The sequence below is a fragment of the Gossypium raimondii genome, chromosome 8 (genome assembly GCF_025698545.1).
Source record: "Gossypium raimondii isolate GPD5lz chromosome 8, ASM2569854v1, whole genome shotgun sequence".
Classification (NCBI taxonomy): Eukaryota; Viridiplantae; Streptophyta; class Magnoliopsida; order Malvales; family Malvaceae; genus Gossypium; species Gossypium raimondii.
Window position 1 is genome coordinate 6,842,466 of NC_068572.1, and position 12,194 is coordinate 6,854,659.

Below are 12,194 nucleotides of genomic sequence, written 5' to 3' on the forward strand. Positions count from 1 at the left end.
CTCACCACTCCCCCTATAGACTCACTTGGTCTCATTGTTAACACCGAGCCATCCACATTCACCTTGATCCATTCATTAGCTAGAAACTGCCAACATCCTTTAGTCATAGAATTACAACTCCAATCGTCCAATCCTCCTTTAGCACCCAAGGACATTGTCCATGCTTCCGCCATGGTTAACAGAGCTTGACTATTCCAATTTATCTGTTTGAAAAGGAAGTCATTCTAACTCTTTCAAAGAAACCAACTTATAATGGAAAAGAAAGTAGGCCATTCCCCTTTTTGGATGACTATCTTACCTTTATTCTGAATGTTCCAAATAAGCCACTAGACAGTTGATAATCTAAAGAAAACATTCCAAAGGCTGCTAGGTACAACTAATTTCCAAATTGATTTAGAAAAACCACAATCCCTAAAGACATGCATTACATTTTCAATGTCTAGACCACACCTTTCACAAAAGGGAAAATTAGTCATACCTCGTTTGGACCACTCTTCATTTGTTAAGAGTTTACCACGAGCAAGTAACCAAAAAAAGATTCAAACCTGTTGTGATGTTCTCACTTTCCATGTCATTTCATATCTTTCAACTCTAACATTCAGATTGTCAACAAACAAATGCTTATATGTTTTCGATATGGAGAAATTTCCTCTAGATAGCCATCTGCATGTTAAGTGATTTGTCCATGCATTCAGTGAAGGAGGTGTACAAGCCAGAATATGTTCCACAATCTCTTGCGGGAGTACCGAGGCAAGCCATTACCAGTCCCACACTTCCTCTGTCATCACATCACAAACCTGGAATGAGTCTAATGGAATCCCTTACCCGATATAAAAATGTTGTAAAATGCCCACATTTGGTAATCAAACGTCGTTCCAAAAGTTCACCAATCTCTCATTACCCACTATCCAATAGATCCCCTTTTTTACCTCATTCCAAATGTTGGCTATGGAGTGCCAGATATAAGAGTAGTTGCTTCGATGTATGTTGTCTAGCAGTATCCCATGTACTTTGTACTTTTTCCTCAAAACTTGGACCCACAATTCATTTGTATTAGCAACCAATTTATAACCTAACTTCATAAGAAATAATTTGTTCTAAATTTGCAATCTCTGAATGCCTAAGCCCCCACATTCTCGAGGTTTACAACAAACCTCCCAATTCACAAATGATGGTTTTCTCTCAGAAGATGTTGATCCCCATAAGAAACCACGAGCCAGTTTTTCAATCTCATTACAAATCGATATATGTATTCTAGCTGATGGTGTGTAAACTAACTATAATTACGACAAAGGCAAGTACACCTATCGAACAATAGTATAGCTATGGTGAGTAGGGAATATCATATCCACGAGGACTAAAAGTACTAATAATCACCATTTTTCTATTATTTAACCGATAAATTGGGATGATTGATTTTAATCTAAATTTACTAATCTAAATTAACTAAGAACTCAAAAAAAAAGGAAATAATCGAAGATAACCAAAGAGAAAGAGGAAGGAATCCACCTAGACTTCACATATGATTCTGAATCTGAATTAAATGATTTATTCACTTGTGTCTTGATCCGTAGAAATACCTAAATTATGTTAATATCTTTTTCGAGAGTAAGAACAACTGACTCTAGGTTGATTAATTGAAATCACTTTCTAATTAAAACCCCTATTGTTGCATTAACTCGATCTATAGATTCCCCTATTAGATTTGACTCTAGTCCGATAGATTTATGTCGTCCTATTTTTAGGATTGCATACAACTCCACTCACTTATACTAGATCTACTCTTAAACATGGACTTTTGCTCTATTGAAATAAGCACATTAAACATGAATTAATATACTGATAATATTAAAACACGAATTAAGCATACATAATTGAGACCAATAATAAAGTATTTATCATGTAATTCAGAAATCAAATAATAAGATTTACCATAGCTTTCATCTTCCCTAGGTATCTAGGGAATTTAGTTCATAATTTGGAACGAAAACATCTTAAAGTTAGAAAAACCATAAGACATAAAGAAATTCAATAAAACTTCGAAAGAAGTTAAAAGGAGATCTTCAATCTTAAAGGAGATCTGCTTCTGAGTTGGCTCTGATGGTGTTCTTCGAGTAATTTTTTCAATCTTCTCTGAATGCTCCCTTAGATCTTCTTCTAATTGATATTTATAGACTTTAGAATGATCAGAAAGCCTAAAAATTGGTTTTTTTTGCGTGTTTAGGAAACAGGGTGTGATATCGCCATGGGCTGACACATGGGCGTGTGGCTAGCTCGTGTGTCTCACACAGGCATTTGGCCAACCCATGTGGAAATGCCCAAGCCGTGTGGATCCTGGAAGTAGCTTTATTTGCTCAATTTTGGCTTGTTTTTTTCGCTCTTTTCACTCCCAATTGCTCTTAAGTATAGAAACATGAATTTAAAGGATTAGGAGCATCAAAGTTACTAATTTACATAATTAATCATCCAAAAAACGCATTAAGAATGGGATTAAAATATGTTACTTTTATGACTTATCAAATATCCCCACACTTGCTTGTCCTCAAGCAAAATCCTTAACTCAGAATTAAAATTAATCTTTCTCAACTTATAATTCTCATCAATGATGTTTCGTCATAATTCACAAATAATCATACATTGATAATTCAACTAAAAGAGCACTAAAAATTCAAACAATCCCAAGTCGAACATCTTTAATGCATGAAAACATAGGTATTTCTCTTTAACTAAGTAATTACCTTTCATTCAAAATCGACAAGAATCGACATCCTCACTAAAGATTCACTCAAATCACTCAAAGTGTTTAAGGTTCAAGAATAAGCACTCAATAGTCAAACATGAAAAATCATTACCATAGGCTTGCATGAAAATCAAATCTCCACCACTATAAAATGAGATGATACACAAATCAAAAGGTCTTTAAGAGGTTGTAATGAGGCTTAGGTTAAGGGTGTGGAGAAAGGCTGAAAAAGTTGGTTAAAATCAAAATCGAATTGATAAATTACCAAAGAAGAAAAATAAAAATATGTTGAATTAAAAACAATTACATCAATCGAAAACTATTCAAGAATAGAATGAGCTTCTTCTCAAAATATGAATTTAACTGTTCTAGCTCAATTAACATAGAACTAAATAATAATCAATATTTTTTTTCTTCGATTTTCTTATCTTTTTTTTTACTATAAGAAATAATATAGAAAATTAAATAAAAGGCTTAATTAGGCAATTAACCAAATCAAATCTCGATAAAAAGGAAGTCAATAAAAATGGGAAAAATTCTCAACGAGCAAAAAAAAAAAAGAGTTATGGGTTAACACTAATAGGTAAATCAAGAAACGATATGTTAGGCTCAATGGGGTTCACTAAGGGTTAATTATGTAGGTAAGCTTTTTATGGGATAAGTGGGTAAAACCTAAGTGCCTTTATCATCTCAGTATATCAAATCAAAGTTGTGGTCTCGACATGTATAATCGAAGCAAGTTCTAGAATAACAAATCAAATTGACACACTCATAACCAATAATAAAAATGAGCAAGAAAAATGTATGCTCTAAAGGCTCAAAATCTCACACAAAAAATTATAGTTTTTGATGTCAAACTTGTAAATTTAAAACTTCAAGGTAATACCTCAATTCAGGAAAACAACCTAAAATTTTTAATTCTGAAAATAAACTTATCATGATTGATTCTCTCATGTCTTAAAGTTTAAATCAACCAATACACAATTATCAACAAATTAATCTAAAACACATCAACAAAAATTATAAATTAATGAAAATTAACTCTAATAGAAGTGTGAGAAAATTACTTAAACACAAGACATAATTCAGAGATTTTCTAATAAATACCTAAATAACTTCCCCACACTTAAGATGTACATTGTCATCAATGTACAAACATATATAATCACAGTATAAGCATAATATCATAAGAAAGAGAGAAAAGCTGAAACTACCACGAATATTGTATGAAATCCCTAGAATAGTGAAAAGTGGAATTGTAGTCAAATCGAAATGTAGTGCATGATTCCAAGCAAACTAATAAGAAAATAAACACAAATAATGAAAATATTAAGGGGTTATAACTCTAGTAAAACAACCATAAAAATATAGTTCAAAAGATAATAATGAAAAGAAGTACAAGAAAATAAAAATAAAACAAAACAACTAAAAAGAGAAATAAACATAAAAGAATAGAAAATTAAAAAGAAAAAAATAAATCAATGATCCTTATTGTCGGAGGCATCAGTAGGATGATTTGCTGATGCCGAAGAAGGGATGTGAAGATGCTGACAAATCTGCTGTAGTGTCCCGTCAATACTGTCAAACCTCTGAAAGTAATGTTGCTCGAAGTAAGTGAACCGCTCGGAGAGGTCCGCTAAAATAGCAGCGGAAGAAACATGACGGTGATTCGAAAGTGGAGGATGCAGTGGGTCTTCGTGATGCAAAAGAACATCATCGGTGAAGTCCTCAAGTTTATTCTAAGAGTTAGAATGAAATAATCGGTACTGAGGAGGATCTACTCCACGAAGCCATTCGATCAGCCTCATATGGGTCATGTTCGATATTCTTTGTGGAGACATCTAGACGGCGAGTGTAAGTGTAGAAGACTGCTCTTGTGTGTCGAGGAGATCGAGGTGTCGAGCAAGTCGAGTCACATAAGGGCCTAAACAGATAGGACCCTTCTTGTTGCGGTCTGTCTGATGGTGGAAAGCGAAGGCGATGAAGCTAAATAAAAAATATGTCCAGTGGCCATACTCCATAAAAAATAGGCATCGGTAGTACTGACGACTCCGGTGCTCTCTCTCCTACCCAAAGTATAAGCTAAAAGTTCATGAATATACTGTAAAGCCGGAGGGAGAGAAGTCACCTTCAAGTGACTCACGTCATAATGTGTCATACTCGCTGTAAGATCTGTCCAACAACTAGTTGGCGAGTAGTGGATGCGCCAATGTAGGCGGAGAAAATTCTCAGCACTCATAAACTCCTCAGTGTATAGTCCTAAAGCAGTGCCGAACTTAGGAACACTTATATGGCGCACCAGGTCACTGAGTCTGAAAGTGATGGTGCCCGGCTCATTATGAGTCGTCATCGCATGCTGGAGAAAAAATGTCGAGAAGAACTCTAACGTTAGCTCCATGTATGTGGGCTCGATGATAGAGAAGAATTGGTCTCACAGGGCTGTGGCAATAAAGGCGCGAATAAGATCAGCTAATTGGACCTGGTCCAAAACAACCCAATCAATACATCAGCTTAAGTCGAGTGGTTGCAATCAAAGTAGCTGAAATAATTCCTCTTGGGGACCCGCTGAAAATCGGATATAAGGGTGGCAGGCCTCGGTAGAGGCGCTCGAGGAGGAGGTCGCACCCGGTGTCTTTCGCTTTTTTGAAGCGGGGACAACGACCTTGGACTTTCTATGAGTGTTTGTCATGGTGTCCCTGCACGAAAAAAATGACCAAATAACAGTTTCAGTATTCAAAGCAAGGGCACGAATCAACACATTGGATCAATGGAAATAGGCACAAAAGGAAAACTCGAATGCAATTAAAATCTAAAATCATAAAATCAAACACTCAGCTAAAAAGAATAAAGTCGAATCTAACCATCGCATACATTGAGTAGCAAGTAGTAACATTAGAAAAATAAAATCCCAAAACAATCAACTACTAATATAACTATAATAGTACCAAAATTACTCATAAAAAATAGTAATGAAACTAAAGAAGAATGAGAATTAATAATAAAAAATAAAAAAAATAATAAAACCATAAACAACAAAAACAAAGGAGTCTAGGTAATCAAATCAATATGACTATATTAAAAATAGCAAGGTAAAAATAATAAAAATAAGAAGCATAATATTAAAACAAATGACAATCGAAATAATCTAAAAAAAATGATAATAATAATAATAATAATGATAATAATGATAATAATAATAATAATAATAAGAATAATAATAATAATAACAAAAGGAAAAGTAGTAGTAGTAGTAGTAGTAATAATAATAATAAAAGAACAAGAAGAAAAAGAAAAAGGGATGACCGACAATGGTAAGGGCGGTGGTTGGAGTGATGGTCGCGCACAATGGCTGGGGACGGGGAAATAACGGTGGGAGACGCAGAGAGGGGAGGGCATCTGTGGGGGTCGGAAGGAAGATAGGGAGAAGGGGCCAGGGCGGGGTTGTACAGTGCGAGGGAAAAAAAAGGGAGAGGAGAGGGAGTGGTTCAGTCGGCGCGAGAGGGTGGGGGTCAGGCAGCTTGGTGGGAGGTTGAGAAAGGAGAAGGGTGGGGAATTCGATTGGGGTTGGTCTAGAACGGGAAAAGAATGGGAGAAAGGTGGCTTTAGCGGTGGCTAGAGCTGTAGTCGAAGGAAGGTGAAGGAGATGTGGGAGGAGAGGGTCTGGGGGCGAGGGGAAACAGGGGAAACAGGGGAGGTACGAGCGACGTGAGGTAACGATTGTGGCCAGAAAGGGTGAAAAGGGTAGGAATGGCGGCTAGGGTTTGTTGGTAATTTGGGAGAGATAAAAGTAAAAATAAGTTAAAGTTTGAGGGTTGAAAAGGGGGACACGTGTAAGGACCATGTTGGGCCACGCGGTCGTGTCACACGCCCGTGTGTCCAAGCCGTGTATGCCATGTCACATGACTGTGTGCAACCTCCTTTACTTCTCCCACGCCCGTGTGGCTTAGCCGTATCTCGCACACAGCCATGTGCCTTGCTCGTGTAACTCTCTGACTTGATTTTAAAATGAAAAAAATTAGCTTCAGGTTTCACACGGCCTAGGACACGCCCGTGTGTCCAGGCCGTGTGGTCCACACGGCCGTGTCACACGTCCGTATGGACTATTTTAGGCCACGTCTTCATCGAATTTTTAAAAAATTGAGTCCTAAGATTCACACGGCTAAGGACACGCTCGTGTGTCCAGGTCGTGTACGTCACACGGCCATGTCGCTAGGCCGTGTAACTCACTGTCGATTTTTTTAATATTTTAAAATTAAGACTTAGGATCCACATGGCCAAGGACACGCCCGTGTGGGTCACACAACCATGTCGCCAGGCCATGTAACTCACTGTTGAACCCTTTAGTGCACACAGCCTAAGACACGCCCGTGAGTCCAGGTCGTGTGGCTCAAAAAACATATATATATTTTATAATTTTGAAAATTATTTAATTTTAAAATAAAATGGAATAAAATTAAGAGAATTAGTAGTGTGTTAGGGTTGCCTCCCAAGAAGCGTTTATTTAAAGTCTAAGCTCGACTTACCTTGCATTCACACGGTCAAGGTGGTTCGCGGAGTCAAAACTCCTCTTTCTTGTTATCAATTCTATTATCAACATAAGGCTTAAGTCGAGTACTATTTACCTTAAATGTGTCAAGTTCAGAATGAGTTACCTCGACTGTACCGTATGGGAAGACATTCAGTACCGTAAAAGGAGTTGCTCCATTTGCATTAAGCTCTGAAGTGGCAATATCTAGATCTGTTTTATCTAGTAGTACCTTGTCTCCAACCTTGAATTGGTTCGTTCCATCCACATGCTCAACATGGTGTCGCTTTAGCTCTGCATCGTGTATTCTCAATTTCTCCTTGACATGTGTCTGCCATTCGTCTAGTTCATCGATCTGTAACATTCGTTCTTCATGAGTCATTCTGTTTTAATCGCATGGACTAGAACATGGCTCTATCACGTTTTTCTGAAGTGTTTCCTGCAAAGAATGCTGAGCCACATGATTACTCATATTAACAAAACTTGTAAAATCATCTCGATCACTATATATAACACCCCTTACCCGTGTTCCGTGCCGGAATAGAGTATGAGGTTTTACTAGAACTCAAACACTTGTAATTGTTCTAATTGCGATACATTGTCACTAAATTTTTTTATTTTTTATAAATTTCGGCAGCATTTCTGCTTATTTTTACATAAAACCCCCTGCAAATTTTCAAAACATAATTTCAAACGATTTCAATATTTCAACCAAATACAGTTATATGTTCAAACACAATTTATCCAATAATAAACACCCACATTTTAAACCGAACAATATTTTATATACATATTTTTACCTGATTACATTAAGTCATCTATACATGCCATGTTTCAAAAGTGTTGGTTGCAAAATACCCAAAAGATGATGATAGTGTGGATGATGTTCTGACTTCGTCCAATTTCTGAGCTGATTGATGTCACTATACTCAAGGGAAAATAAAGAAGAGTAAGCATATAGCTTAGTAAGTAAACATATGACAAATAAATAAATTTCTCACATGATTACATAGTAACATAATTTTAATCACACATAAATTTCATTGTTTGTTCAATTTCCAGCAAGCTGTTTTTCTGCGTCACGGTCACTAATTTATTTTTATCTGGAGATACAGGGATCCAAATTAAGTTCCATAAATTTTTGCTGAAACTAGGCTCATATACCTTCTTACCATAAAATTTTTAGAATTTTTAGTTCATCCAATTAGTATAGTTTATCCTCTAAAGATTCCCATGTTTCACTGCCCGACAGTTCTCACCTCTCCTTACTAAAATTTACTTAACTCTCTGTACAAAATTCAAAAAATGTTCTTGTTTGCTTATATTTAAAATATAATTAGTAAGGAATTCAAGCATGTAAATTTCAAGCCATAATTATTTTTGTACAATTTTTGGTGATTTTCCAAAGTTGGAACATGGGGTTTCGAAATCAATTTAACCCTGTCTTATTAAAATTCAAATATCCCAAAATAGATAACTCTTTTGCTTGCCCTATTTATTTCATGTGAAAGTAGACTCATTCAGCTTCAATTTCATATATTATTCAACCTCTAATTCAATTTCCACCATTTATGGTGATTTTTTCAATGTTTCCCAACTGTTGTTGTTCAAAACTGTATTATATCTAAATTTACTCTTTTGTAGTTTTGATATTTCCTTCCATCTTACACTTGGGTTGATTAAGTACCAAACCCAATATTCCTCACATAATCTTGTCCATTATATATATATACACCTTTCCAATTTCCCTGTTGAACACTCGAAATGTTATCCGTTACTCGGTGGATTCAGCACTTAGCAACCACCAGTGATTCGGGGAATCAGCACTTAGCAACCCCTTTCACATTTAAAGATACGGTGGAATTAGCACTTAGCAACCACCAATGATTCGGGGAATCAGCACTTAGCAACCTCTTTCACATTTAAGTTACGGTGGAATTAGCACTTAGCAACCACCAATGATTCGGGGAATCAACACTTAGCAACCCCTTTCACATTCAAGTTACAGTGGAATCAGCACTTAGCAACCAACAATGATTCGGGGAATCAGCACTTAGCAACCCCTTGGGGGAATCAACACTTAGCAACCCCCTTTATATTTAATTTATTCCAGCTTATTCCGAGTGTTCAACCGGAAACCTTGTTTTTCAACACTTTACCACCTTTCCCAACTTAACCACATTTTTTTTAGGATCTATACCAAGTATTTATTCTATGTTCAATTAAATCACAACATATATTAAATAATATCAAAATAATTAATTAATTCACATGTTTACTTACCTCGGTGCAAAATATTGTAATTTTACAATTTACTCCACGATCTTCTTTTTTCCCCGATTGAGGTTGTCTTCTCGTCTTTCTTGATTATGAGCTTGAGAAAGTGAAGAAACCCTAGCTATGGTGTCTTCCAAAATTCGGCAGCAAATATGGAGAAGATGAGCATATTTTGCCATCTTTTTCCCATTTAATTCTATTTATTTACCAAATGACTACAATGCCCTTACTTTAAAAAAATCTATTTCACTAATTCTATACCCATTTTTGTCCATCAATTAACTAATGGTCTAATTACCACATAAGGATGTCTAATTTAAAATTTCATAACAATTAGACACTTCTACATGTAGAACTCAACTTTTGCACTTTTTACAATTTAGTCCTTTTGACTAAATTGAGTGCCCAAACTTCAAAATTTTCGAACAAAATTTTCACAAAATTTTTCCGTGAAATTGTAGACCATAAAAATATAATGATAATAATATTTTCCCTCGTCGAATTTGTGGTCCCAAAACCACTATTCTGACTAGGCCCAGAATCGGGCTGTTACACTATATGTCTTAACCGAATCACGAGCTTGGAGAGTAATCGTATCATCACCTGCACGAAGTATTAATTCACCTGTAACAACATCAATAATAGTTTTAGCAGTTTCTAAAAAAGGCCGACCTAGAATCAAAGGTACGTTACTATCCTCATCCACGTCTAAAACAACAAAATCATCTAGGAATATGAATTTATCAATTTTGACAAGAACATCTTCAATAATACCCTTAGGAGATCTAATGGTTCTATTTGCTAATTGAATACTCATCCTAGTTTGTTTGGGTTTCCTAAGACCTAATTGCTTAAACATTTTATAAGGCATGACATTAATACTCTCCCCTAAATCAGCCAAACCATTATTAATATTCAAACTACCAATTAAACAAGGAATAGTAAAACTCCCTGAATCTTTCATGTGGGGTAGTTTATTTTGCAAAATGGCCGAGCAAACTGCATTTAGCTCCATGTGCGATGAATCATCTAACTTCCGTTTGTTTGCCAAAATGTCATTTAAAAATTTAACGGAATTGTGCATCTATGAAAGAGTTTCAATAAACGGTAAGTTAATATGTAATTTTTTTAGAAGTTTAAGAAATTTACCAAATTGTTCGTTCGTGTGGTCTTTCTTCGTTGCATTCGGATATGGAATTCGAGGTTTATACTTTTTACCAATCGGTTTTTGTTCATTCTGGCTTACCTTAACCTTACCGTTACTTATCACACTTTATTGCCTCAGTTCTAATTCAGATTCAACTAACCCTTCTTCATCTCGAATAGTAATTGCATGAAGTTGCTCTCTTGGGTTAGTTTCGATATTGCTAGGCAAACTGCCTTGTGGTCGTTCTGAAATTAGTTTAGCGAGTTAACCGATTTGGTTCTCGAGCCCTTGAGTCCATGCTTGCTAATTTTTAAGTGTTATTTCAGTGTTTTGAAAATGGGTTTCTAACACCGAGATAAACTTCATCAACATCTCCTCAAGGTTCGGCTTTTTCTCTTGCTGGTGAGGTGGTTGTTGGAAGCTTGGAGGGGGTTGCGCTCTTTGATTTCCTTGACCACCCCAAGAGAAATTGGGATGGTTCCTCCAACCTGCATTATAGGTGTTACTGTAAAGATTATTTTGAGGTCTAGAATTATTACCCGTATAATTAATTTGTTCGTTTTCTGTGCCATGACCGTAGGGTAAATATTTTGGATTGTTCATTCCTCCTCTATTCATATTGCACTGTATCACCAGATGTACCTGCGTAAAACCGTATATACCATCAATTTTTTATTTAAAATTTCTATCTGATTCAATAACATGGTGACCGCATCTAAGTTAAAAACACCGACTGCTTTCATCGGCTTTGTCCTCATGACTTGCCACTGATAATTATTCAGTGCTATCTCCTCTATAAACTCATAAGCCGCTTCAGGTGTTTTATTGTTCAGAGTACCAGCGGCGGCTGCATCGATCTACTGCCTAGTTAAGGGGTTCAAACCGTTGTAGAAAGTTTGAACCTGTAGCCATAGAGGTAACCTATGGTGAGGGCACCGTCTCAATAAGTCATTATACCTCTCACATGCATCATATAAGGTCTCTAAGTCAAACTGAATGAAGGAAGAGATATCATTCCTTAACTTGCCTGTCTTAGCCCGTGGGAAATACTTCAGTAGGAATTTTTCAGTCATTTGATCCCATGTGATAATGGAACCTCGTGGTAAAGAATTCAACCACTGTTTAGCTTTGTTCTTCAATGAGAAAGGGAACAATCGTAAGCGAATGACATCGTCAGAAACACCATTAATCTTGAAAGTGTCACAGACTTCTAGAAATTATCCAAATGAGTATTTGGATCTTCGTCTTGCAAACCATCAAACTGAACAAATTGTTGTACCATCTGAATAGTGTTTGGTTTCAAATCGAAATTATTCGCAGCAATGGTCGGTCTCACAGTACTCGATTCAACCCCAGTTAGAGTGGGTTTGGCATAATCGTACATAGTACGAGGAGCAAGATTTGGATTTGTAGGATTCACAACAACTGCAGGAGGTAGTTGATTATTTCAATTATCACCCATCTCCTCAGTAATAATAATAACGTCCTCTTACTCGTCTACTATA

At 36.1% G+C, this 12,194-nt stretch overlaps 1 protein-coding gene and 1 non-coding gene across 2 annotated transcripts; one reads left to right on the forward strand and one right to left on the reverse strand.

The window, feature by feature from the left end:
• Positions 1-7,296: 7,296 nt before the first annotated feature.
• Positions 7,297-7,647, reverse strand: LOC128042989 (uncharacterized). The gene has a single exon (XM_052634764.1). The coding sequence runs from the start codon at positions 7,645-7,647 to the stop codon at positions 7,297-7,299; it is 351 nt and encodes a 116-aa protein (XP_052490724.1).
• A 3,960-nt stretch (positions 7,648-11,607) lies between these two features.
• On the forward strand, positions 11,608-11,714 carry LOC128032083 (small nucleolar RNA R71). The gene has a single exon (XR_008188213.1). It is a non-coding gene; the product is annotated as a small nucleolar RNA R71 (small nucleolar RNA).
• The last annotated feature ends 480 nt before the right edge of the window (positions 11,715-12,194 follow it).